Source organism: Fusarium solani (assembly GCF_023522795.1).
Source record: "Fusarium solani strain SB1 chromosome Unknown bctg00000005, whole genome shotgun sequence".
Taxonomy (NCBI): Eukaryota; Fungi; Ascomycota; class Sordariomycetes; order Hypocreales; family Nectriaceae; genus Fusarium; species Fusarium solani.
Genome location: NW_027072153.1, coordinates 1,003,108 through 1,029,430, shown reverse-complemented (window position 1 = coordinate 1,029,430; position 26,323 = coordinate 1,003,108). Strand labels below are relative to the sequence as shown.

The window sequence follows — 26,323 nt, the reverse complement described above, 5'->3', positions numbered from 1 at the left end:
GAGTTTCTTTGACGCTGAGCCTTGTCTGGTGAGGGTCAGGTTCGCGAGGTGCGTGCGCGGGGTTGTTTCGACGGAACGAAAATTGTTGATTGTGGGAGGTGGGGGCGTGCACCGGGGCTTAACGATACGGCGACTCGCGAGTCACAAGCCTCTCTGCTATCGATAAGCGGGCGGAAAAATCAGATTGATTATGTCAGCGCAGCCCACAACTTAGGGATCGAGTCATTGTAGAGTCATAGGGGGCGACAGTGAGTCTTCAGGGTCTTTCAGGGCATTACAGCGCCTACGAGTCACTGAAGGTACCCTGTGATAGACCTTTTGCCCGTGGCCGGAATACGATCGGCTACCGAAGTACGTACTTTCTTTCCCGAACTGGTGGCCGCGCCTTGCCTCGTCGAACCGGCGTGCCCTTCTTCGGTCCCCGGCTCCGTAGCAAGAAATTCGAGGTCCGGCAAACCAGTGAGTGCTTCGGCTTCTCGCATTTCTCAGCAAGCATCCACTACCACCACCTCGACCGCCACCATCCGCACCCACCTTCGACCTACAACTCTCTACAAGCCGTCGCCATGGCTTCTCTTCACTGCGCGAATGCGCCATCCGCCGCTAGATCTTTTATCCAGCTTGCACGACGCAGCTATTCCACTACCGCTTCTCAATCCTCGACACCCCTCGAGTTCCTCGTCCCGCGATGCGCACCCTCTCCGCTCCGAGTCACCGAGGTTTCGACCACTGCTTCAAGAATACATATCCACACACGCAATTCCAATAATTCCAGGTGGCTTTGGCGTTCCAGCTTGCATGCTCCGGCTGTACGAGCGTTTTCCACTTCTGCCGCTCGACAGCAGACACGAGCAATCTTGAACCCGCAGCAAGACGAGGATGGCAACGAGATGATGCTGGAAATTACTGAACGGGCTGCCAAGGTATGCCGTGCCATAGGAATTCTTCTCGCCAACTCAGACTAACATTGAGAAGCGCCTTAACAAGATTATGGAAAAGGACGGCAACCCGAACCTCGCACTACGAATCCAAGTCGAAAGCGGCGGCTGCCACGGCTTCCAATACCTCATGAGTCTCATAACTCTACCGCCAAAGGATAGCCCAGAATGGTCAACCATTGTCAACGAGGACGACACCATCTTCCAATACATCCCAGAGGACGCCGACCCGACCACAGCTTCGGAGGAGGGTCCGAAGGTCGTGCTCGATGAGCCATCCCTTGATCTCCTCAAGGGTAGCAAGGTGGACTTTACAATGGAGCTGATCGGCTCTCAATTCAAGATTGTCGATAACCCATTCGCTACTAGCAGTTGTGGATGCGGCACGAGCTTCGACATCAAGATGTAGAATCCCAACAGGTTTGGACATGGAGGTTAAAGAGCCGAATGACATAGACATAGACAATTGTTCTCCACATGTAGACTAGGATTATTAATACCCCTCTTCAAACAAGATCCTTCCGAGGTCGTCCTTCATAGTGACTCAAAAACAAGGCAAATCGGCACAGCATAGGTCACAATTCACATCACTTGGCCATCAGGGTCATCACGAATGTTTGAAATCTCGGGTGTCATTCATCAAGGTATCAATTGCCAAATCCCTGTCGTGATATGAACGCCGAGCAGCCATGCAAATCTTTTTGAATCCGTTAAGGTCCTAACCATTCCCATTTAACCATTTTCCGAGAATAACCATCTTAGTTCATCTGGCGGACGAGGGCGTTGATGGCCTCCTCACGGTTACCAAGGTCACCACCCTCAATGAAGTGCTTGAACTTGCGGGGGCGGAAGCCACCGTTGGGGTTGGAGAGCTTGAAGGGCCAGAGGAAGTTGGAGGCCTGCTTGAAGTTGGGGCCGACGGTGTAGATCTCGTGGATGAGATCCTCAACGCAGACAATGCCGTACTTGCCGAGAGACTCCTCGACAATGGCGTTGTCAGTGAGGGCAATGCGCTGCTTGTTGACCTTTCCGTAGCCACGCTTGTAGACGAGCTCCTTGACGGTCTTCAGGTTGGGGTAACCGTAGGCGATCCAGGGCTCGACGACCTTGAGCATCTCGGTGGTGGCCTTGGTGACCTTGATGAAGACACCGTTGTTGATCTGGAGGAGACGGAGAAGCTGGAGGATCTTGCGGGGCTTGGGGGGCATCTTGTTGATACCCTTGATGCGGACGACGAAGATGAGCTTGGCCTCAGCGGGGATGTAGGCAGAGTCCTCGCTCTTGGCAACGCGGTGGAGGCGGATCTTCTCACGCTCAGCATCGCGGTACTCCTTGACGTACTTCTCAGCACGCTTGAAGATGACGCCACGCTTCTCCTTGTTGGCCTAATGTACTTGTCAGTCACAGGTCTTTGAACAAGTATGCAGAAATCATGTGTTTCGATCAGGCATTGTCAGACCCGAAAGAAGGTTAACTATCAACAGCATCGAGTGTGTCTAGTTGAAGTGTATGTTTTCCATCATATGCCAAAGGAGACGGTAGGGTAGTACTCACAGCCTTCTGCTTCTGGATGGCGTCGGTGCGCTCAGCGCGGGCCTTCTCCTGAGACTTGCGCTTCTTGAGAAGGGTCTCAGGGACCAGGATCTGGTCGTTGGTAGGGACGCTATTGATCAGATTAGTTCGAAGTCCGAATACCACAGGTGTGGTATGGAACAGAGCGCCGGTGCGAGAACTGTTGCAAGCAGCATTCTCCGCCTTGGCTAACTCGAAAGATGATTTTGATCGGTGAGCTGAGAGGTCCCTGACACGTAGTGTCTGTAGGCAGTGCCATCTCGTAGCTGCTCATCCGACAACACTCCAGACAAGGCGTCCGAAAGAAGTAGTCAAGGGATGGGGTTGTGGTGCGTGTTTCAGCAGATCACAAGCATCCAGTGACAATGATTTTAGGAGCGAAGAGTTTGCATCTTCATCTCCAACACCCCAAGCAACATCTCTCAACACACAGGCCATGTTCCAGACCTGGGCAATTGAGGGAGAAACCCGAGAAAGATCGAGCTGGCAGGCCAGCGAAACTCGAGAAAGGGTCGAGGATCGCGGCTTTCCAGCGAGAGGACCACGATTAATCCGCAAGCGAGAGAGAACTCGGGAGACCGGGGCATCTGCCCATATCGTCCACGTCTTCAGGGAGGAAGCACATACGTAGCACCCATTTTGTCGGCGACGGCTGTTGGGATGGTCGGTTAGTGGTTGTCGGTTGGGGAGGCTGTAGAGAGAAGAAGAGAAGGGGAAGCTCTTTTTCTGGGGGAATTACAATGAGTGGATCCCTCGCCTGCGAAAAAAATATTCCCTGCTAGGGCTTGGACCTTTTTTTCCCCGCGCACCATAATTTGCGTGAGGTTTTCTGCCGCACCCCACCGCTCGAGCGGGCAAATCCACCACCACCAAATTGGCACCTCGCGAGAAATCAGTTTGGAGAACCTCATTCTCAACCGCCAAGTGACGAGTAACCAGAAGTCGCCCATTTCAAAATGCCCCCCAAGAAGGTCGCCCGTGCTCCCCAGGAGAACATCTCCCTGGGCCCCTCCGTCCGCGATGGTATGCGCCCGCGTCGAACCGAACGAGAAACGAAGAGACTAACAGTTTTTGCGCAGGCGAGCTCGTCTTCGGTGTCGCCCGTATCTTCGCCTCCTTCAACGATACCTTCGTCCACGTCACCGATCTGAGGTTCGTCAACCCGTGAATAAGGAAGAGAGCTGGTTGCGGCTACGAAAAATTGTACGGTTCATTGTGGCTAACTTGGGTGATTCCAGTGGCCGTGAGACCATCTGCCGTGTTACTGGTGGTATGAAGGTCAAGGCCGATCGCGACGAGTCCTCCCCCTACGCTGCCATGTTGGCTGCTCAGGACGTCGCTGCCCGCTGCAAGGAGCTTGGCATCAACGCTCTTCACATCAAGATCCGTGCCACTGGTGGTAAGTTCTGACTTGTCTCGGCACATCAGACTCATGCTAATTCACCCCTCCAGGTAACGGTACCAAGACCCCCGGCCCCGGTGCCCAGTCCGCTCTCCGCGCTCTGGCTCGTGCTGGCATGAAGATCGGTCGCATTGAGGACGTCACTCCCACTCCTTCCGACTCTACCCGCAGAAAGGGTGGTCGCCGTGGTCGCCGTCTCTGAGCTGCTCACAATTGGGTGGCTTGGATCGGACAGGAGATTCGCTATCTGGTTTCTCTGTGGCGTTGAGAATCACGAGGAGAACGGCCAATGCGCCTGGTCTCCAGTCTATCCTGCTATGCCTGGTCCGGTTATGGGTTAGGACGCAGTAGACAGTTATGAATTCGCCCGAAGGCCTATGAATCATCCTCCTTGTCAGACCAACTCTCCTTCGTGAGACTTTGATTTATGATGCAACATGGACATAGTTTCCCGTTGGCCATGATGATGAGCAAGAAGAAAAAAAAGCATATGAATTTATCAAGCCGCGGTATCTATTTTATGTGATCTTGTAGTATCCGAACGCCTCGCCGAACGACCAGCCAATTCATGATCCCCCTCAAGGATTTCATCCTCGATTCAATCTCCCTCTCCATCACTTCACACCCGGTTTCAATGTCCAGATTCCTCTACCCGTGCCGCCAGACTTGTTGAGAACGGCAACTCTATCCAGGGCAGTCTTGAACTCGTCGCTCTGTTTCTTGTTTGGACAGTACGGGTTGAAATGATCCACCAACATCTTGCTGGGAACTTGGCCACCTTGACGATTGATGAAGGTTTTGATCATCGCCACGAAGTCCTTTGCCTTGAGATTCCTGTCCGAGCCTGGGGTACCGGATCGTGAGCTGCTTCCACTTCCACCGTCGAGACCTTGACGATCAGCCAGGTTACTAATAATGCCTGTCGAGCCAGGTCCTCCACGCCGACGGTTACCTCCTGGGCGACCAGCCTGTCCAACCTCTCCGGTCCATGTCACAGTACCGATCGGGACTCTGCGTGCCTCTAAGCCAGCCTGACGAAGGTGTGCCGCGGCTTGGCGGGCGACTTGGTTCGCCTCATGTCGAAGGACAGACATGTCCGCCTTGGCTTTCTGGGGCCCGTTGACGATTTGTTCATGATCGTAGGCGCTGTTGACAGACTTTGCAAAGATGCCCTCCAGCATGCGCTTCTCATCATGAGCAGACTTGTCTTCTTTGAACTCCTCCATAGCAGCCACCAGATCCATTTGCTGGAGTTCTCTACCCTCAGCGTCGTTGGTGTCACGTCCAATGCTGCTGATGGGTTGTACGTTCTGGTCTCCGCCCTCTCCTCCATCAGCATTAGCCAAGTCAACTTCAGCCCCTTTGAAGACTTCACTTCGTTGAGCTCCCGCCTCTCCCACTGGGTTGAAACTGAAGAGATCGTAGAGATCTGACAGATCATAGCTGCTTCGCTGCTTTGGATCCTTCAGCACCTTGTTGGTCATGAACTGCTTGAAGATCTGACGATGATAAATCTTCTCCTCGATCGTTCCCTCAGTCATCAAGCGGTAGATCTTCACTGGCTTCTTCTGGCCCAGCCTCCATGCTCTTTCTCTGGCCTGGAGATCAGTCGACGGGTTCCAGTCTGGGTCGAAGATGATGATCCGGTCGGCGCCAGTCAAATTCGTTCCTAGTCCTCCGGTTCTCGTTGTCATGAGGAACACGTGGATATTTGGATCTTCGTTGAACTTGTCAATCATGGGCTGGCGTTGATCAACGGGAGTTTCTCCGTCCATTCGAACATAGCTGATGTCGCATTCTCTGATGCACTTCTCGATAATGTTGAGCATTTGTTTTCCTTGCGAAAACAGAAGAGTCTTGTGGCCATTGGGGATCATGACCTTTTGCAGCAAGTCTTTGGTCAGCTGGAGTTTGGCGGAAAGCTTGGGGTTGCCAAAGTCGTATCCATCTTTGCTTGCAAGACTCTTGTCCAGCAGATCGGGGTGGTTGCAGATCTTGCGGAGAATATCGATTCCATAAAGGGATTGTCGTGTTCGGGACAAGATGGACGAGACCTCATCAGATTTAAGAAATGTCTCGTAAGCTTTGCGTTGCCCATCTGTCAGCTTGCAAAACAAGACCTGCTCCGTCTTCTCGGGAAGATCAGCAGCAACGTCGACTTTCAACCGCTGGAGTAGATACTCGCTGATTGTCTCCTTCAGAGCTTCGGCACATTTCTCTGCAGTCATGACTTGCAAGTTGGAGGCATTTGCATAACCGCCTTGCCGAATTGGGATCTCAAACTGTGTTCTGAAATTGACAAGCGTTCCCAGGCGCATAGGGTAGATGAAGTCAAACAGAGACCATAGCTCTGTCAGATTGTTTTGAACGGGCGTTCCTGAAAGGATGACACGGTTGGGGGTGTTGAGTTCTTTGCAGGTGACTGTGATCTCAGCATTCGGATTACGAATCTTGTGTCCTTCATCAAGAACGGCATAATCCCATTGAACCGGCAGCAGAGTGTCTGCGTATGTCTGAAGGCCGGCATAGGTCGTCACCAGAACATGGCCATTCTTGACAACTCCGTTGACAATCCTTCTTGCAGCCTTCTCTGATTTGGTCGCGAGAGGCTTGAAATGATCCAAATCGGCCTCGTCTTCGGCTTTGGGATCCATCATGCCGCTACCAGAAGCATGGAGAATTGCCACGCGAAGGGGTGGCCACCAACGATGAAACTCGCTTACCCACTGTCGTAGGAGCGTGGCTGGAGCAACAATAATAACAGGGCGTGTGAGCTTTTTGCTGTAGTGAAGAGCCGCGAGGAATGCGATCAGTTGAACAGTCTTGCCCAATCCCATCTCATCGCCCACAATGCCTCCAACATGCTGCTTGTAGAGTTCCGCAAGCCATTGGACACCAGTCTTCTGGTATCCGAAAAGGGAGGGGTGAATATCCCCAGGGAGTTTGAGTCCATCCCCAAAATGGTGATCTGGAAAGTCTGGAGCAGGCTTGAGCCATTCCTCTTCCTCCTCGTCGCTCTGCTCGGCGTCGCCGCCGGTCTCAGTTCCCTGTCTGCGTGCTCGTCTAGCGCGACTTCTTCGGGTGACCCAATCGTTCAGCCTCTTCTTGTAGTGCGCCGCGTTTCCGTCATCGATCTTGCTAAGATCAATCGCGTTTTGCTCGACGAGTTTAGCTTTGGCCTTGGCCTTGCGGCGTTGTTCCCGGACGAGATCATCCTCGGTACCTTGCTGCCAAACAGCATCATCTCCTGATTCAGAACCAGGGGTTCCTTCAGGCTCAAAATCGGCAGATGGGCTTCGATCTCTCTGAACACGTCTCTTCTTCCTTGGTCGGAGAGAAAACTCAGTCTCAACTGCAGTGGTCTCTGGCTTGGCCACCGGCTTAGTCGTTTCAGGCTCGAGCTCGTCAGCAAAGCCAGGCCGCCGAAGGCGTTGGTGAGAGGTCGGGCCTGCGAACTCCTCGTCCAACTGCTCTGCCGCAGCCTCTTCCTCTGCGTCCAAAATCGTGTCCGCGAGCTGTCCCTCAATGCCGGCTGGTCGTGGTCCACCAATCTTGGCGAAAGGCGTAATCTTGCCAGTTCGGATGAGAAATTCGCGATTGCTTTCGCCTGGAAGCTTCTTGGATTTGGCTTGCTTTGAATCCTCGACGGCGTTCTCCTGGTGCCGCTTCTCAATGCGTGCTTGAAAATCCGAGATGTCGCTGCTGACTTCTTGAATCTCATCGTCAAGCTTGGCAATTTCCTTCTGGATATTTCGGGACTGGTAAATGTTCGTGCCTACTTTCTCGAGGCGCTTCTTCTCCTTGTCCAACTGTAACTGAAGCCGATGCTTGGTTGCTTGCAGCTTGTCGATGCGATTCTGGTCCTTCTTGTCATCGGCTTCCATCAACGCAGCGTTGGCTTGGAGAGTGATGTCTCGTTCAAGTTCATTCTGATCTCGGACAGCACCGGTCAGGTTCCGAAGCGCATCTTCCTCGTTCAGGCCCTCCGTCGTGGGCTGTTCCTCGTTGTCATCTTGGGAAGCACCTGCTTGAGCGGCGGCGAGCATTCGATCACGAAGTGCGGCTCGATCAACCGCTTGGTTTTCTGAGTTTGCATCTTCTGGTGCCATGATGAAAGGCGGGTGCCGGTAGGCAGAAGAACAACGCAGGCGCAGATGCTCCTGAGAGAAAAGTGATGAGAGGAGCAGATCAGTTCTCCCGGAAGCAGAGGGATCAGCGTGAACAGTGAGTCACGGTCAGATTATCGGCATCTTCTTGAGTGGAAAGATGGCGATTATATGTGGCAAAGAAAAGGGTTGCGGGAGGCAAGCGTGAACAAGATGGCGAATGTTGCTCTTGATGTTGACACCGTTAGGCACCATGTGCAACCCGGATGGCTCTTCCCCGCAGGATGTTGTCCAGAACTGCAGCCTCAAGAGGAAAATAGAAGGGAAAGCAGAAAATTCCAGGCGTGTAGACACAACACTCAGTTATGAATAGGTCAAGTTGAAGCCATTGTTCACTATCGCAATGACGCACAGGAGTTGAGTGCGACTAAGCCGGAGGAATTTAGATGACACGCGAGCGCTGATTGGCGCATTCGAAATTTCTAGGCACCAGGCGGGTGTGGATTTCTAATCTGACACCCGGCGTTCGGGATTCGGGAAGAGGTACCTCTCTCATGAAGCTCTCCAAAATTCCGACAGGCAAAGGAGAGAGGCGGATGAGCAATCAAGCCAAAGTATGTATTTCTACCTATATACTCATGTACCAGACAATTTCAAAATTATTGGATATTTCAAATAAGAAATACGTTAGTAGTTGCCCTCTTAATGCATCCGTAGCTGCCTACATCCGTATTCCGCACCCGCTTGATGCCTGCTTCCGAGCTCATACAGTGTATTCACTTACCAAACCACGACAATTAACACTGTACTACCAACTCCACAGCCCCAGCATTCATCTCAGATCACCAGCCTCATTTCAACCTCACCTGAAGTACGATGTCAATATCACACGGCATTCGTTTCGACTTTCACGGCCTACATTGTCATATCCAGTGCATTTTGACCCTGAATCAACTCCTGGTTTTCAGCACTTCATCGTAAGCACTTTTCGGCCCTCCTCACCGCATCGGGTACCCAGGGGTCATTCGAGCCTGCTTGGCACAACATTATACCGCGAAGACGATACGCTCGCTCTATAGCGTTACCAGACATGAGATCTCTTCCATTCGGATCAAACGTATTTCATCACCTCAAGTCTACCAGCTATCAACGGCCAATCCAGCTCTCATCAATCAGGATGTACTCTCAAAGACCACCATGGCTCGAAGCCTTCTACAATGACTCGGGTCTACCCCCAAAGTTGTTCGCCTGGAAGCCTTCAAATCTCAATTTTGATTCCAACCTTGGTACTTCTTCAAGCGCTTCGACTTCAAGTGTCTCAGGTGACTCGGAACAGCGCATATATGTCCTAGGAATTGGCAACTTGGGTCGACTTTTCGCAAGCTCTCTGGCACAAGCGCCTGAAAGGCCTCCTATAACGCTCGTTGTGCACAGAAAGGAGCTTCTGACACAATGGATGGAAGGTCAGGGCATCGAGTTGTTGCGCTCAGGCACACTAGAGAGGAACAAGGACTTTGACATTGAGTGGTGGACAGAGTCCAGGCCAGAGACTGGTCCGGTCAGCGAGGTTGCTCAAGGCGGAAAGCTGAAGAATCTAATCGTCACCACCAAAGCCTCTGCGGCACTGCCACAAGTTGATCGGGTTCGAGGATATCTGGATCGAAACAGCACCGTCGCCTTTGCTCAGAATGGAATGTCCAAACTCTGGCCCCCTCATGGGCCGGCTTATGCCAACCATCGATTTGCAGCTGGCGACGCACCCAACTTCTTGGCCTGCGTAACAACACACGGGGTTACCTCTCAGGGACCGTTCAGAAGTCTGCACGCTTCTCAGGCGGACGTCACAGTTGGGTCCGTTCTCCCAAATGAGTCATCGAGTGAGCAAAGTGCATACTTGATAAGGCAAATGCTCCAGGCACCTCACCTCAACGCCAGATCAGTGTCTAGAGGAGAGCTCTGGATTCTACAGTTGGAAAAACTGGTTGTAAATGCCGTTATCAACCCTTTGACAGCCATTCTAGGGTGCAAGAATGGTGCTCTATTCACAGAGCCTGATGGAGTTATCGCAACCATCATCGACCAACTTCTAAGCGAGGCAAGCCACGTTCTGCAGCTTCTCGTTGCTCACGAAAGCAGTGCAGAAGTCATTGGACAGTCGTCCAACCAGGATGATACAGCAGCAACGCAGGCAGACACAAGACTTGACCTGTCTCCAAGCAGCCTGCATGAGAGATTCTCTCAGCCACACTTGAAGGAGATGGTGTACCGAGTGGGTCACAAGGTGAAGGACAACACCAGCTCCATGCTGCAAGACGTGCGCGCCGGCAGATCAACCGAGATCAGGGACTTCAACGGCTGGCTAGTCGAGACAGCTGCCTTCCTGGACGGGAGCTTGGACGTGGCAGGTCATCGTGCAATGGTGGACCTGGTAGAGGGAGGCCAGACCCTGGATGTGGATCGTCTCGGAGCGCGTCTCAACGGTTCCGGAGCAGGCGCCAGAAAATAGACAAGAAGGAGAATAAATGAGGGATCTCGGAAGGTGCCCTATCACAAGTTGAGATCAATCCCGAATCATCCTCCCTCCGCAAGCTTGGAGAGATGGGAAGCATGGGCCATGGGGTCTGAAAGAGGGCAGACCTTCAAGGACGGACCTTGACCTAGAACTAGTCTGACTAGGGTCAGCCACGATCGGCTCCGGGCCAACCTCGACGACGACGCTACTCTACTGTCCCTTCTTGTCGTCGTCGAGGGCTCACTCGCGTCCCGTTTGGGAAACCGAACCTCGTACCGCCGAAGGAAACTTGGCTTTGGACAAGGCCCCTCTTGGCAATTCCCGCAAGTGGCGTGTTTTGTTTCGTTTGCCTCTGTCCCTGTCCGTTTCGTCAACCTTCCGGCTCTCGTTGCCAGGGGGTGTGGAGGGCGAGGGCGAACAACACTTATAACATCCGTGATATAGGGCCATAAGACAGGCGAGTATCGACTCGCGCTAGCCACCACAAATCGAATGCCCTGCCAACCGCAGCCAAACGAAACATTCGTTTTAGGGGCCCTTTACTTCTTTCTTGTCCCGTGGGGCAAAAAAGGGTAAGGGGCTTGTTTCCATCTTGACCCATACCCAAAGAAACAGCGTCGCACTGCATCACCACCAAAGCCAGTGTCGCGCCTCTCCTCCTCAAAAGAGGGCGGCCGATGCTACCTCGGGACCCGGCCATTATAGCCCCAGGGATCTGTTGACGAGAGAGAAAAAAAAAGCCTTTGCTGCCTTGCCAGCCGCCGGCCAGTGAGGTGAGGTGTGAGGTGACAAATCCATGACGAAGCTCTCTGTCCTCTTGGTCTCCCTCCCTCGTTGCCCCGTCCTGCCTGCCCGGGACACATCGCTACTCTATGTACCGTACCCGTACCCCCCGGGATGGGGACGGAGACGGGGACGGGGACGCGAGACAGGCCGTACGATCCAGTTTCAAGCTTGATTCTGACAGATCGGGCTGGGTTTGGTCTGGAGCAGAGACAAGACCACCAACCACCCACGGCCCTTCGCTTAGAAACTGCGCGTCGGAGATTTCTCACGACATGTTTCAGCGGGCTAACCTTCTTGTCTGCTTGCTTGCTCCCTGGTGTGTGCACACAGACACACACACGCACATGCTGCCATGCCATGCCATGCTAGGCCATGTCATGTCCATGTCCTTTCCCCATGCTATCCATCGCCTGCTTCTACCGGACCACCTCTCAAACCCTCCCTTGTCAGGCTCCTCCCGACGTGACACTCCCCGGAATGCTCAACAGATGCTCGATGGGACCCCGACATGATGCTCATCTTGCATCATCACCCAGTCAGTCGCCTTGCTCCTCCCAGCTTTCTCCAGCCTCCCTTCTTTCTTCACCGTAACCACGTCACCATGAAACACGCGCGGCTCACCGCAAAGAGTTGTTTTGAGTCCCCCTTCACACTACACCGTCCTCGAATGTTCTAGGCTCTGCCTCTGTCTCTCTCACCAAGTGCCCTCCTCCCCCCTTCTTCCGTTTAGCGCCCTGCGAGTCGCATGCCATGCCATGCCATGCGATGTGATAGCCCATCGTCCTGCGGGGCGCTCCAAGTCCAGCCGACCAACCAAGCAGAATAGACTGACAAGAAGGAGACTCGGGAGAGAGACGAGAGAGTGAGATCGGGCCTTTTGTTTTCTTGTCTCGCTCGCTCGCCTTCTTAGACCACCGTCAAGGTATCACGAGGCTTCTCGGAGTCAAGGCTCAAAGCCGTTCAAAGCCCCGGGGTGAGACAGAGGCCGTCTATACTCGTTTCATCGGTTCGATCCGCTCGGCGACGAAACAAACAGACGCCAGTGGGAGCTTCCACCAGTCGGCAACTACGGCGATCGGGCCGCCGGCTGCTGTACTGTACCGTACCTACGTGGCAAGGTCCCGCCCTCCCTATATCACCGTCTACCGTAGCTCTTATATCCCAAGGGGCCAAGCCCAAGCCCAAGGGGGGAAGGCGAAGCGCGGAGTGGCAGGGGATGGGTGCTTCGCTGTCAACTGTTAGAGCATAAACGTTACCTTTTGCCTCCAGGTCAAATGTGGAGAGTGATCCGGTGAAGCAAAGCGGCCGGGGGGTTGGGTTATTAGTTAGTTTGCTAGCTCAGGCAGCCCTTCAGATCCGAGGAACTTTGGGCGCGTCTTGAGGACAGACTTCCGGACGTATATCGCAATTCTCAACCTCAACTATAGGGCCAAAACGCAGAGGGTATAGGGATCCATTTTTTCGCTATCGTAGTGCCGCTGGCATGAAACTCAAGAGGAGCCTCATGGCGTGATTTCAGTGACGATCCAGCAGATCCTCTTCCTCTGTGATCTAGCCCGCTTTTCTCCAAGTCCACCCAAGGTCGGTGCTGTGCTATACTCCAAGAGATGACGCCTCGTGTCTCTGTCCTGTCCCTCCCTGTCAGCGCCTGCTTACTGCTCCCTCTGCCTTGTCTGGCTTTTCCTTTCCTTTTCCTCTCATCAAGTAATAGCAGACATGCCCCTGCCTTCGCCAATCTGCAAAATGTAGTACACCAATCTTAGTACAACCCTCCAAACAAGAAAAGTTCCGTCATGCCCAACCAAAACCCGAAGAGACCTGTGTCATCCCGGTCTCAACGGTCAAAAAGAAAGCAAAAAAGTAATAATAGTAAAAATAAAGGAAATGAGAAAATGTGATCAGCCACAAATAATCCCAAGCGATTGGACGGTTCCCCTGGCTGAAGGATGGGGAGCATTAGGTGCATGTAAGTAATTCTCTCTCCTTTTCCGGGGTTCCCAAGTCTATAGTTTTCGTAAAGTGACATAGGAGATCATAGACGTTCAGCTGCAAGCATAGAGTACAAGGCAATTTCTAAGAAGGTGGAAATCGCGAAGTGAAATACAGAATTAGTGTGAAAGGGGTAATGGGGAAAAGAGGTCAGGATCCAAACGTGAAAAATAATGATGCGACCTGCAAACATGGGATTGAGAGAATAATACAGAGATAAGAAAAAGAAATCAAGTCGTAGAATGTGCTCTTCTGTCCTGGTCCGGTCTGACCCGTGTGTTCAGGCTGTCGTCTCTAAAAAGATGTTCCGTTCAAAGTGATGGTGATGTCAGGTTATCCAACGGGACAACGGGGATAAAAGCAATGGTCGAATGCGGTTCCGGGAGGTAAGCGAGTGTCGTAGAGGCTCCGCAGTTCCGTTGCAAGTTGGTGTGTGTGTGTGTTTAAAAAGAGTGTCGTTTTAGGGGGGGCGGTGTGTATCGTCGTTCCGTTGATTTCGCCCTCCGTCCTCGTAGGTCGGACGGTTTCTAGCATCACTGAAGTTGCTGCGAGTATATTGCGTCTCCAGGTTCAGGAACCGAGGCAACAACAGGTGATAGTGACTGTGAAAGAGTTGCCAGAGTCGTAGTGTCTCCAGATACGAGTTGTTCGGCTCTCTCCCGGCACGCCGCGGGAGTGAATCCGGTGCCAACCTTGTTAGCTACGATTCTCCATTTCTCGTTCTCGTAGTCCTGGAGTGCGGTTCGAAGTTTTTGGTCCTACGGCAGAGTTAGTACGATATCCCGGCAAATAACAGTATGGATGACAAGGTCTACTAGTCTAGTAGCAACAGGGGCTTCTCTTACCGTCTCCTCTGTCCAGTTTGTAGTCTTGGCCTTGAGTTTGGTACAATACCGCACCTGTAACGTCCCAGAAGAGCGCCCAGGGAAGAAATCCGCAATTTGCTTCCATGTGAGGTTCTTGTTCTCCTTCAGCTCGATCAACAGCTGGTCATCCTCGGGCGTGAATTTTAGTTTTGGTCCTCGAGGACGAGGTGCCGGGGCAGGCATCCCTGCTTGACCCACGACGCTTGGAGCTCCTCCTCCCCCGTCGTCGCGACGCATCATCTTTGAAGGGGGTCCCGAGTCCGGGAGGTGGTGGTGGTGATGTATCGGCGGCGGTTGGGACACGGCGGCAGCGGCAGCTTGGGCGTATGCAGCCCCCAGGGGGGTCTGTTGCATGCCGCTGAGGTCTGAGTGCTCCAGGTCTCCCAGGCCTGTAACGGAGAGGTCGAGTTCACTTGGCCGTGGCCGCTTGGAGCTGGAGCCGGGGTGAGTTGGCGGCGTCGGAGTCGACATGGCCTGGTACATGGGCGCCATGACTTGACCTGGTGCGCCAAACTGCGGCGGCCCAAGACGATGATGGCCCATCTGGGATGGGTCCATCACCATCTGGGGTGAAGGGTGCTGCTGGTGATGCTGGGCCATGGCTGCGTGCTGGACGTGAGGGTTGGCGTGGTGCGGATCCGAGGCGCCATGAATACCAGCAGCCGGGCCTCCGGGGTGATGGATGGAGGCCCGATGCTGCTGGTGTCGGGGACGTTGGTGAATCGACGGATCATATGCGTGCTGATGCTGGCTCTCTCCTGGTTGTGAGTCCTGGCCAGAGTAGTCCACATTGTAGTCCCCTACTCGATAAGTGCCCGCCAGCGTGCCTCCGATACATGAGGTCCGCCAGAGCGAACCGCTCTGGACGGCCGCCGGGCTCTGGATGGAAAGAATTTGACAGGATGAAGCCCTTGCGGGCTGCGGCGCGGAGAGAGAGGAATCGTTTATCTGAGGGCAATACGTTGCGGGGTCGCGTCCGTCGGCTCAGGCTTCTCCAACTTGCATCCGGTTGTCAAGCTATAAGTCGACAGCGATATTGGCTGCTGGTCAGCTTGCCACATGCGTTGTCGGGGCCTGAGTGATTGGCACGGGTTGGGGGCTTTCCCGCTTCCGTAGTTGAGCGAGACGGTAGTGGTGGGCGCTGGAGGGCTGTGTTGGAGGGGTGAGCTCAGGCTCGAGTTATGATGTCGTAGTGGTGAAGAGTAGTCCAGAGGAGCCAAAGGAGTGTGTTGTAGGCGCATGTAAATCGACGACGCCCTTGTGTTCGGGCCAAGGGCACAAAGGAAGGACGTGTTCAGGACAGAGAGGGCAGTGTCGAATCGTCTCAAGGATCGATAAAAGGGAATCAACGAGAAAGAGAGTGAGTAAGTCGAAGTGGTGATGTTAGTCTTTGTATGAGTGCTACCGCCACTTGGTAGGGCAGTCGGAAGTGTTCCCCTCTTCAAGATCTCTCTTCTAGCTCCCGGGCCCGGGGTCATAAACGTATTTAACACAAGGGCTAGCAACCTAGCAGCGCTTGCCAGGGCAAGGGCCGCTCTCTATCGTCTGATGACGGAGTTGCTAAGGCAGGGTAGCAGAGGGAGTGGATCTCTGAGTCTGCCTCTCTGTTCATGCTGCAGGTTTAAGCACTTCAAGATTTTGTTCAGTCCCGTAGGAGAGCAACCCCCGTCCGCCCTCTGCTGGGTTGCGGAGACTGCCTGCCAACCCAGGCCAGGGTTGGGAGGGTAGTCAATTTCGACGATCTTATGCCATGGCCTCCAGGGTGCCGGATATAGAAACAAGAGTCACCCCTGACATCCATCATGGCTAGCAAGGGTGACAAGGTAATGCGGTAGCAACGCCCTCGACGGACGCGGGCTATCCTGTCCAGATGGTAATTTGCCATGACGAGATCCCTGCACACAAAAAGATTTGGCAAAGGTGACCGCGTTGAAGCAGACGACATGGAAGGACTCTGGGCGGTCGCGCTTATTGGGGGACGAGCCAAAGGTGAAACGCGCCTCGCCTTGAGAGCGTGGGACTAGACCGGACTGAGGGTGACTGAGCTGGCCACGAGCAGCAGTGACAACAAAACAGCCAATGCCCGTTTTTCCGCCGCCTTTCTAGACCAGAGGAGAGCCACAGTGAGCGGGTGCCGAGCTGATGGCGTGGCAACAAGGGAGCGAAAAGTTCTGGTGGTCGTTGCAGGACAGGAGAGGTCCACCATTGAACGTTGTGGAGCGGGGGGATATAATACATCCAGGGTCTCCTATATTAGATGGCTCAACCAGGATCAAGTCCACCACCTGGGCTAGATCGCAAAGAGAGCCATCTCCACAAGCCGGGAACTGCCACTTGACAAATCTGGATGCAAAAGCAGGGAAATGCCCATGCGGAACTATGAGAAGTCAGTACGCCGGGTAGCCGGGACTGGTCCAGATTGGTTAAGTGAGCACGCACGCCATGATGTCGCCCTCGACGCAGTAGATCGACAACCCAGTCGCCTGTGGCTGAGGCAAGGAAGTTGCCCCCACCGAGAGAACAATCACACTGCGTAGAAGTGGCTGTCGCCCAGAATCGGGGCTAGACCGCTGAGCTCCTGGACAGGGCACAGCTGGGTGCGTGACCTTGGAGACTAGCCGGGGACGGGGACGGGAAAATCAACCTTGTGAACCAACCCTCTGGAATCCAAGCAAAAGGGGACCAAGGGCTGAAGGTGGCGGCAGCCGCATCCGCATCAGAGAGCAAGCCGAGATGAGTCGATGACAGCTCCCTTGGCGACAGACAGAATGAGTGTGGAAAGGAGTTGCTGGTAAAGGTGATTGAGTCCGAAAGGAGGCAGCTCCGAGATGCTTGCAATGGAGTACCGAGTGAAGGACAAGCGGATCCAAGGTGATGGAAACCCAGCCAGGGCCAAGCTCAACGGCTCTAGGCGCAACGGCTTTGAGCGCTTCTCGCTTCCATTCTGGAGACGGACGATAACGAGATCACAGCGTCTAGAAGGCACGGGCGCCAATCGCCATCCACGGCCGGCGTGCTCGGAGCAGCCCTACTGAGTGGGCGATGGCGTTCTGTTCGGGGTCTCCAAGATTGCACCCGTCAATGCTTAATGCCACTCGGTCAGGCTCCCCCGCGGAATGTGCTTGCCGGTTTCCTCAGCGCACCACCCAGCTCAAGCGAGCGTTTCGACATGCTCCGAACGCATGTTGGCCAGGGACACGCATAAAGTGAAGGCAGGAAACGGTCTTGTCTCCGGGTGAGGTACCTAGAAGATGCGGAGCCTCCTGTAAAACGCATTGCTGTCTCGGGCATGCAACAAGCCAAGCGGCACGGGTGCTGCAATCATCGTCATGAGCGTCAACGCAACGGGGAATTGGGTTCCAGGGCCCTGGCCCAGGAGTCGGGATGGTCTTCTAGAAGGACCTTCTAGCGCGTCCAGGGCAGACTCGACTAGCGCCATGACCCCGGCTGGCAGTGGAGGGTGACGCCAATTTCGTAATTCAAGACGGGCATGAGCGGGCGTGAGCGGGCGGTCGGTCCTCTAGAGGATTTTAGGGAGGATAAGCGATGACGGATGAGCTGAAGGTTGGGTGATTACAGGAAAGGGACAATGCGAAGAAGGGGGGAGGTTGAAGATGGGCCAAGTTGGGAAAAGGGGAGATGGAGATTCATCACATATTGGGTTGACATAGCAGGGGGAAGGAGCAAGTCGACGAGAATAGACAAAAATTGAGTTGGGATTCATGGAGGAGTCGGCGACCAGATGGGAAGGAGCGAGGAGCAAACCCCAAAAACAGAAAGGAAAGAAGAGGGAAAGAGGGAACAGGCGGTAAGAGGGCAAGAGCCTGAGATAACCAAACGGCAAGCGCCAGCAAGTGGAGGCAAAACATTGTCTTTCACCATCAAGACAACCTGATCCCAGCAATAACATCCATCAACAATATCAACATTGGTGTCATGACTATATCCAGCTACGTCAAGACAATATATCCCGAGATTATCAAGATTAGGTTTCTTCAATACGCCGCTACATCGATGGCATCTCATCGCCGATTTCTAGAAGCTCACACCGTTGACCCCTACCCGAAAGTTCCCCAGCTTCAACCAACGACAAGCCCAACATTACGATACGACAGAACACAGAGATGGCCTCCCACAAGAGAGCCGAGGTGCCGTCACCGGTTGCGCCAACTCGATGCTCACTCGTCATATCGGCCATCCATGCACCGCTAGATTGTCAAAAGCCCCAAGCGCGCGCCGCCAAGAGAAAACCCAACGGCCGGGAGCTAACTAGCAGACGGCAGGCATCCAGCTGAGCTGGGCTGGACTGGGCTGGGCTCCCAAGCTCCCTCACACGAACACCCTCCATCTCGAGTACCTACTCTGGGGCAGGATCGACCATCTTGCCGAGCTCCCCTTTGACGCCATCGGGGAGGACACTCGTACCACCGCTTGCGCAGGTACAGACGCCGCGTTGACCACAGCGCGCGGCAGATTATCCATTCACTGCGGGTCATGACCATGGTTAGACGTTGCTGACATGGGTGATGAAAATAGCAATCGACGTCAGCACAAATCACCCGCTGCAGATCTCATCCCCCGTTGGACGAACGGCCGAACAATCTCAAGATGGCCTATCCAAAACCTCGGGATGCGTCCCTGATTAGCGTCCATCCCAACGTCAGGCTGCGCCTAGAGCACCAACGTGCAGCCAGAATTCCTTTTGTCATGCCGCCCAAGCGACTCCTGCGTTGATGAAGCCGCTCACGCACAGTCCAAGTCCACTTTACGCGTTTTTACTCACATCTCAGCTCGCCTGTAAAGTACGCGACGCATGAATGCATAAATAACCAATTTCACTCCCCCACGCACATGATCCAACTCACGGCGCGGTTCCACGCCCTCGGTGAAGCCGCCTCCCAGCAGACCCGGCAGACCCAGCAGGACCCCAGTTGGGAAGACTGCTTGTGCTCCCCAGCCTGTCGAGCCTATTCATCCCAGTCGCCTGCCAGGCCAGGCCAGGCCTGGGACCCGTCTCTTCCCAAGAAGTCGGACAAAGGCCCGGCTACCGACGTGGGTCATCCATCATGCGGCCCCTGTCTTTGAGCCGTTTGTCAACTGTCCTCACGAATCGCAGAATCTGTCAAAGCCAGATCAGGAAATCATGCCGCTCAGAAACAACTGACATCGGATGTGTGCGTCACCCAGGAACGGAATTGGTTTGATTGGGTCATCTCGGTCTTGATTTCTCCATGAACCATTTTAACTCTTATTTTACAGCAAAAAAAGATAAAGTATGCATGCCTAACTACTGCAATCAATTACAACAAGACAAGAGGCCAGCAACAACAAAAAGAACGCCTCCCTCCCTTCCTCATTAGCGCGCATCTGATGTCCAGATGCCGAACAAAATAGATTGCGCTGATCGTCCAGTTTCCCTCCTCCTGTCTGTGCTTTTTCTTCGTATGGTGATCCCTCTCCCACGTTCATCCCAGTTCCCATCCCATTCTACCGTGCCCTATATCCATGCTCATCCCCACAACTCTTGCTCTTTTTTTGTCCTGCCGCTTTACGCAAAGTTGTCCGATCGGTCCACCCAGATGTCCTCCAACTCCGCAAAACTGTGGAAGTGCACAGGTCTATGCTGGTCGCTGTAGAATGGGATCGGCGTATCCAGCTTGACGTGCACCGGCTTCTTCTCCATTCCTGCAAACGCACTGCCCATGAAGCTGTAGTTCCACCTACCGTCATCCGGTACCAGGAAGAAACCCCTGAAGCGCGGGCTCAGGAGCAGCTTGCGCTTCTCACCCATGGTTGTCGTAAAGCCCTGGGGCTGGTCGCTCTGAATGTCCTTGTTCTCTGCACCCCACTTGTAGCCAGCAGGAGTGAGACCCCAGGCGGAGAGAGACACACTGCCGGGCGTGAACGCCACCGATACCGTCACCGTGTTGGTCTTGTCCCACTCGCTATGCGCATCGAGGAGCTTGGAGTGCTCCGTCACATCTGTGGCAGACATGTACGGCAGCTCGTTGCCAGACACGGTGTGGATCACACCCAGGGGCTCCATACCCTCAAGGAACTCGCTCTGAGGCAGCTGCTGCGGTAGCTGCACGTTGCGAAGGCCACCGATCTGGGGGATCATGACGATACACTTGACCTCCTTGACCTGGTCATTGTCCGGTGCTGATGAACCATACAAGTAACCAGCCACCTGCACCCTAAGATCCGCAATGGTGATGAACCGCTTTAGGATATTGTTAGGCATGACGTAGGTAATGTCGTCCAAATCGTTGTCTACTGATGAGACGTAGATGTTCTTAGCTCGAGTCCGCAGGTTAGATGTAGCGATGGCCCGGGTTCGCCACTCGGTCTTAGAAGCAAACGTCTGCTGCTCAAACTGCGACGTAGTCGTAACGATAATCTCCTCGCCGTGAACGTTCTGCGTCTTGGTGGTCACGGCCGTCAACTGCGCCTGTTCCTGCTGCTGCTTCTCGATCTCGGCTGCCTGTTGTCGTTGCATGGATGGAGCCGAAATCTCCATACCAAGGATAATGTCTCGCACTTCACTGGTAGTCAAACTCGACACATTAACATTGTTCTTCTTGCCGTAGTCGTTCAGGATGAGATCTCGGAGCTGCGTCTCAACCTTGATCCACTCCTCATCCGGCAGAGATGGCCAGATGTGGTGCTCGTGGGTGATGACGGTCTTGTCGGGTCGAAGGATGAGCTTCGTCTTGTCCGGGTTGACGTGGAGCGCACGCAGGATGAGGACGAGACGAGAGAAGGCAGTGTAAGACGAGATGCTCTTGAGCCACTCATCGTACAGGTTGAAGAGCACCATCTGAGGCTCGGTCGCACGAAGAATCATGTCTCCCAGCTTCTCTACCTTCATCGCAGCCTGGAAAGGCAGTTGAAGCTCGGATGCTCGGATCGAAATGTTGGGGAAGTCGAGCAGATGGACCTCGAGGGGATCCAGAAGACCCTTTCGGGTCACGATCAGTTGCTTCGGCTGTTCCTCCACAGGCAGGGAGCGAATCAGGGCGGCCACTTCTTCGGCAGTCTTCCACTTGGCCAGCTGACCCAGACGTTTCTGTCCGGCCCAAACGCTAGTGTGGATGATCTTGAGGAAGAGTTGACCGGTTCGGGGGTTGAAAATGAAGATAGCGCCGTTGATAGGTTTGGTAGTCAAATTACCCTCGAATGTCTTGTGGATGGTCACACGGTAAACGTTAGTGTCATCAATGAACAGCTGCGTCTGGTTGCTGAAGAGTTCCGAGTAGTTTTGTGAGTTGAGGAACTCCTGGTTGCTCTCAGAGGCGTACAGTTGCAAACCCTTTCGAATACGCTCCCGCAGAACGTACAAGGCGGGATTGGCCTTCATGATCTTGGCCATGGCTTGTTGAACAAGGACCTTCAAGCCAGGGAAGTACATGCCATAGGCAGAGTACAGGTTGTAAGCAAGATCAATACCAACCATGAGACCGGTAGCCGAAGGGTAGATGCTGGCACTGTCGGTTGTGTAGTCGAGGTACTTGGCACGGGTATATCGCTCAATGTCGTGAGAGTCGTAGTCACCGTATCGAAGTTGGACATCGATCCAGAACTTGTTGGTGGTTGTGGGCTCAATGACGTCCTTGGTGTCGTAAAGGAGAGATGGCCGTGTGACATTCCACTTGTGGTTGGAGAACAGCAGAATATCGGCGCAAGAACTGTTCATCTTGTACGACTTTCGAGGATGAATGGTCTCCTTCTGGACTGTCTCGATGCCAAGAGACTCTAGCTCCTGGTCAAACACCTGGCACAGATCCATGACGACGGACTCGTGGATCTTCTGCCACAGATGGGCTCGGAAGATCTGGATAAGCGAGATCTTGAGAGTAGGGATCTTTCCGTGCAAGAAGATACCCGTAAGATCAAGCTGCACCTGGAAACCGACGTAGACGTTGGCGCGGTTGATGGTGGGTGACCACCACAAAGTGAATCGACGGTTAGGAATTTGGTTCAGACCGGAACGCTGGGCGTTCGTCAACTTCTTGAACTTCATTGATTCTTCAAAACCGCTCGCTTTTTCCCAAAAGAGACCCTCCCATGATGGGAAACCGGTGGCTTTGAACAAGGTATGCTCCAGGATAGTTTCCACACCACCCAGGGCTTGGATGACATCGGTTCGGTAAGCATTGAGGTTCCAGAGTTTTCCGTCATGACGCTGACTAGTCCACCAGAAAGGATTGTTCTTCATGAGCTGGTAAACCTTGAACTCTGCTCGGGCACGGAAACCCTTGTCGAAGCTCAGGGTACTTCGGTCCTTCTGGAAGAGAGTGTTGATTCGAGGCAGACCACGATCCCAGCTATCCTCGAGATCTTCAAGAGTAAGACGACGGTTCTGTTGATTAGCTTCGAGACGCTTCTGCGAATACTCGGTCCAGACGCGCTGAGAGTCGATGAACTCGGCCTCCCAGGGGATGATGTAACGGAAGATGTTGGGAATCAAAGTCTCCTCATCATGAGTCATTCCAGCTCTGTAATGAGTAACACCAGTATCGGTTTGCTTCGACCAGCGCTTGTCACTTGCGGGAATGAGGATGTGAGAGCCAGAAATCATACCCAGACCACCCAGCTCCTTGGGGGTATAGAAGACGGCAGGAGGGAAACGAGACGGCATCTTGGAGTTCAGGCCAATCTTGACACGAGTCTGAATCTTGGTCTCGCACTTGACAATGGTATCAAGCAGGTCGACGGTGGAGACAGCTGCCTCTCGGTAGTAGGTGAAGAGTGCGATCAGGGCAGTGTTCCACTTGTTAGCAATCTTCGTGAAAGTAGTGGAGCCCGAGGACATGAGAATTTGTCGAATACGGTTGTTGAACTTTTGGATATCCTCCTCAGTGACCTGCAAGAAAGCATGTGCTGTTCTCTCCTTGGTGGTGTTGTCGACAAGAGACCAGACACTGTCCTTGACCGGGAACTCATCGTTCTGGTTCCGAATCTTTGGCAGAATTCGGACCTCAAAGCCGCACATGGAGAACAGCAGGTTAGGGTTATCGCGACTGTAGACACTCACGAAACTGTCATCCCACTCAATCGTTGTCACGGATCGAGGCAGGCGGTTCTTCATATCCCAGAAGACAGCTCGGCCGAGGTTCACGTCGTGACGCATCAAGCGCATACGCGAGTCTCGGGGCCAGCACTTCTTGCTCTTGTATCCGATAACATTCTCGAAGTTGGGATCAGGCTGCTCAGTAAGGAACCGCTGGATGAGGTCTCGGGACTCTTCGGCGGTAAATCGGAGGAAGATCCAGACCTTGTCGATGTATCGAGTGTAAAGTCGGATCGGGTGGCTGGTTTCTGTCTCGCGGTCACGGAACTGCAAGAAGTCGTTGGGACTCTGAGGAGGTCCAGCGATCTCACTGGCTCGTTGAGGTCCGAGCAGGAGAAGATCCAAGACAAGACCGTAGTACTGGAACACGAATGCAGAGAACTGCAGACCACGAATCATGCCGTAGCTGTTGACATGGTTCATGTCCTTGTACGTGAGCTGAACGTTGTTCTTGGCTGTGATGTAGTCGGCCAAGTTGTGGTCCATGATCAGCCTCAGCAGAGAGTTGAGCAGCGTGAGCTCCATCTTCTCATACACCTTGGAAAGCTCCGTCTCGATCATGACATTGCACTCGCCATTTTCAGACTGCCAGACACCACCCAGGTTGTTGATACCTTGCGCCCACTTGTAAACCAACAAGGGGGGAACCTCAGAGTCCGAAGGTTTGATCCATGCCGGGAAGAGGTGGCGCTGGTCCGCCTGGTACCAAAGGTACTGATCCAGATAAGCATCGCTGATCTTCTCGATGGGCTCAATGTCATAAACGGGGTTAATGGTGCTGTAGTTGTCGTTCATGTCGATGTTCACCTCCTTGAAGGCACGCTGAGTAAGGAGGAACCGCTTGATGCGCTCCAGCGTTGTGCCAGGGCTGTCGTAAGCTTGCTCGATCAACGCCAACTCTTCTCGTTGACTCTGGTTGAGGCGGCCCTTTACCGAGTAAGCTTCCCTCAGACGCTCGAGAGCGAGAATCAAAATCTTGGTGTCGTGCTTGTAGGAAACACTGGGGAAAGGGATGGGAGAGAACTTTCGCGACTCGAGCCAGTGCACAGTGGTGGTGTAAATAGCAACAGCCTCCTCAGACGAGACATAAGGACCGTCCTTCATGTGGTTGTGCTGTCGCTCTTGCTCAGCCTTGAGCCAAAGACGGGTCAAACGGCCGACGTTCTTCTTCGCCACCGTCTTGTCGACCGTAGCGCCTCTTCGAATACGCTCACGGTTGTAGTGAGCAACCGAGATCCACCAATCAGCCTTTGACTTGACATAACGAAGGATGATGTTCTCAATGGGCGCGGGCAAGCCAGGCACCTTCCAAGGGATGTTGCTCTTCCAGCATCTCCACGCCTCAGACAAGTGCTGGAGGACGGTGTTGACCTTGTTCTGCTTGATACCCTCGGGCATCATGTCCATGAGATCAGCCATCACAGACGCGCGGAGTTCCAAATCGAAATGAGACTCAACACGCTGCTTTGTGACAGTTTTGGCCACTCCCTTGCTGTGTCGACCCTCGAACTGACGGGACAGGAGGTTGCCCAACCATCGTTCGAGGAGGGGAATAATACCTCGCATAAAGAAGAGCCAGACTCTCCAGGCGGGAGCCCAGAAACCACAACCAGGTCCCTTGCCAACTGGGCCAGAGTTGAAGCGGTAGTAAATGAGATGCTTCAGATCCTTGCAAGTCCGGATTTGGTGCATTAACTTGTACTTGTATCGGTACATACCGGTGAGCTGACCGACATGGTTGAAGGCGTACAGAATACCATCAGCGAGTTGGAAAGCATCGATGTTTCCAAGTCTGTATTGCACCTGAGCATCCACAATCAGTTTTGTCAACCTCAAGATCTCACGCATCAGATGGAATGCGTTTCCGAAACGAGACTTCTTTCGCTCCTTGGTTGTCAGAGTCTTGACAGGCTTCAAGTTGAAGTTGTAATCAAGATGGAGGTATGTCAAATTCTTGCGGTGGATGAGAAGGTTGAGCATGTTGAACCCCTGACGGCAGACCTGCAGACCAGCCTCAACCCAGTCAATTGTCGTCTGCTGGAAGAACTTGGTTTGCTTGAGAGATCGCAGCAAGTTTTGCTTGTTCTGCGCCTTGGGGGTCTTCTTGTGAAGCTCGTTGAGAACAAAGTTCTTGAGGAGCTTCTGGTACGAAACTCGGACCTTGACTGGAGGTCGGTCAGATGGAGGGTGCTCGAGATACCACTGCTTAACCAGAGGCACGTCTTGCGCCCGCACCATGCTTCCCGAACGTCGATCGAAGGGATATGGCGCCCACCACAGCTCGACCGCTGACGATGTGTCCTCGTTCTCAAGGTCTTCATCAGCAAGGAATGGCTCCATGCCGGCAGGTAGCTGGAATGCATCTTCCTCCGGTTCCTCGATGTTTCCAGGTCCAAAAAGCTCATCCTCGAGCGAAATCTCGACGTTCTTTGACGCGACAGTTCGTGAAGAGATGGGGTTGATTCGGCGATCGAAGTGGAAGGTCGGCAGGTCGGGGTCATCAGCTCTGTTGAACACAACCTGGGGGTGAGAGTGCCATGACAGGTGCACACTTCTCGGGAGAGAGTTGTAAAGGAAGGGGTAGGCCACTCGGAACTCGGTTCGAATGGGGTTTCGGAAGATGATACGGTCGATGGCGTTGAATTCGCCAAAGTCCTCGTCATTAGGGTCGATATCCTTGTATAGGGGCTCGAATCGAGGTCCACCGGGCAGAGCGACGTTGAGGGCCTTGGCTGTTAATAGACTCTTGAGGTCGAAGAGGTAGAAGTAGTTTTTATCCACCACATCCGAAACAAGAGGCCGACTGAGACGGAATAGTGTGGCCATCTGGGGTAATGTGAGGTTCCAGGACTTGTAACTCGGTCCGTTGACATGGGGCGTGTCCAGGAGAGGTCGGTGATCGTAGAACCATTCGTAGACTGCCGCATCATCATCCTCATCGAGTTCCATCTGGATAGGCTCCAGGGGCTCGACATCCTCAAGGTTCTCAGACCACGACAGGGGAGGTTCTTCGTCGTCGAACGGCGGGAATCGCATGCGCTTGAACAGTCGTCGATCGGCCTTTTCCTTTCGCATAAAT

At 53.7% G+C, this 26,323-nt stretch overlaps 7 protein-coding genes across 7 annotated transcripts; 3 read left to right on the top strand and 4 right to left on the bottom strand.

The window, feature by feature from the left end:
• Positions 1-566: 566 nt before the first annotated feature.
• MRS44_008744 (uncharacterized protein) lies at positions 567-1,347 on the top strand (the record flags this gene model as incomplete). Its single annotated transcript, XM_065621044.1, has 2 exons — positions 567-923; positions 961-1,347. 2 exons carry the CDS (start codon positions 567-569, stop codon positions 1,345-1,347), a joined length of 744 nt encoding a protein of 247 aa, XP_065477116.1.
• Positions 1,348-1,696: 349 nt separating this feature from the next.
• MRS44_008743 (uncharacterized protein) lies at positions 1,697-3,148 on the bottom strand (the record flags this gene model as incomplete). Its single annotated transcript, XM_065621043.1, has 3 exons — positions 1,697-2,323; positions 2,493-2,739; positions 3,138-3,148. 3 exons carry the CDS (start codon positions 3,146-3,148, stop codon positions 1,697-1,699), a joined length of 885 nt encoding a protein of 294 aa, XP_065477115.1.
• Positions 3,149-3,466: 318 nt separating this feature from the next.
• Positions 3,467-4,114, top strand: MRS44_008742 (40S ribosomal protein uS11; the record flags this gene model as incomplete). Its single annotated transcript, XM_046281209.1, has 4 exons — positions 3,467-3,533; positions 3,590-3,662; positions 3,749-3,909; positions 3,963-4,114. 4 exons carry the CDS (start codon positions 3,467-3,469, stop codon positions 4,112-4,114), a joined length of 453 nt encoding a protein of 150 aa, XP_046132195.1.
• Positions 4,115-4,526: 412 nt separating this feature from the next.
• Positions 4,527-8,021, bottom strand: MRS44_008741 (uncharacterized protein; the record flags this gene model as incomplete). Its single annotated transcript, XM_046269666.2, has 1 exon — positions 4,527-8,021. One exon carries the CDS (start codon positions 8,019-8,021, stop codon positions 4,527-4,529), a length of 3,495 nt encoding a protein of 1,164 aa, XP_046132194.2.
• Positions 8,022-9,195: 1,174 nt separating this feature from the next.
• MRS44_008740 (uncharacterized protein) lies at positions 9,196-10,524 on the top strand (the record flags this gene model as incomplete). Its single annotated transcript, XM_046278566.2, has 1 exon — positions 9,196-10,524. One exon carries the CDS (start codon positions 9,196-9,198, stop codon positions 10,522-10,524), a length of 1,329 nt encoding a protein of 442 aa, XP_046132193.2.
• Positions 10,525-13,838: 3,314 nt separating this feature from the next.
• On the bottom strand, positions 13,839-14,962 carry MRS44_008739 (uncharacterized protein; the record flags this gene model as incomplete). The annotated part of the gene is made up of 3 exons (XM_065621042.1): positions 13,839-14,063; positions 14,151-14,780; positions 14,828-14,962. 3 exons carry the CDS (start codon positions 14,960-14,962, stop codon positions 13,839-13,841), a joined length of 990 nt encoding a protein of 329 aa, XP_065477114.1.
• Positions 14,963-19,719: 4,757 nt separating this feature from the next.
• Positions 19,720-26,319, bottom strand: MRS44_008738 (uncharacterized protein; the record flags this gene model as incomplete). Its single annotated transcript, XM_046276314.2, has 1 exon — positions 19,720-26,319. The coding sequence occupies one exon, from the start codon at positions 26,317-26,319 to the stop codon at positions 19,720-19,722; it is 6,600 nt and encodes a 2,199-aa protein (XP_046132190.2).
• Positions 26,320-26,323: the final 4 nt, after the last annotated feature.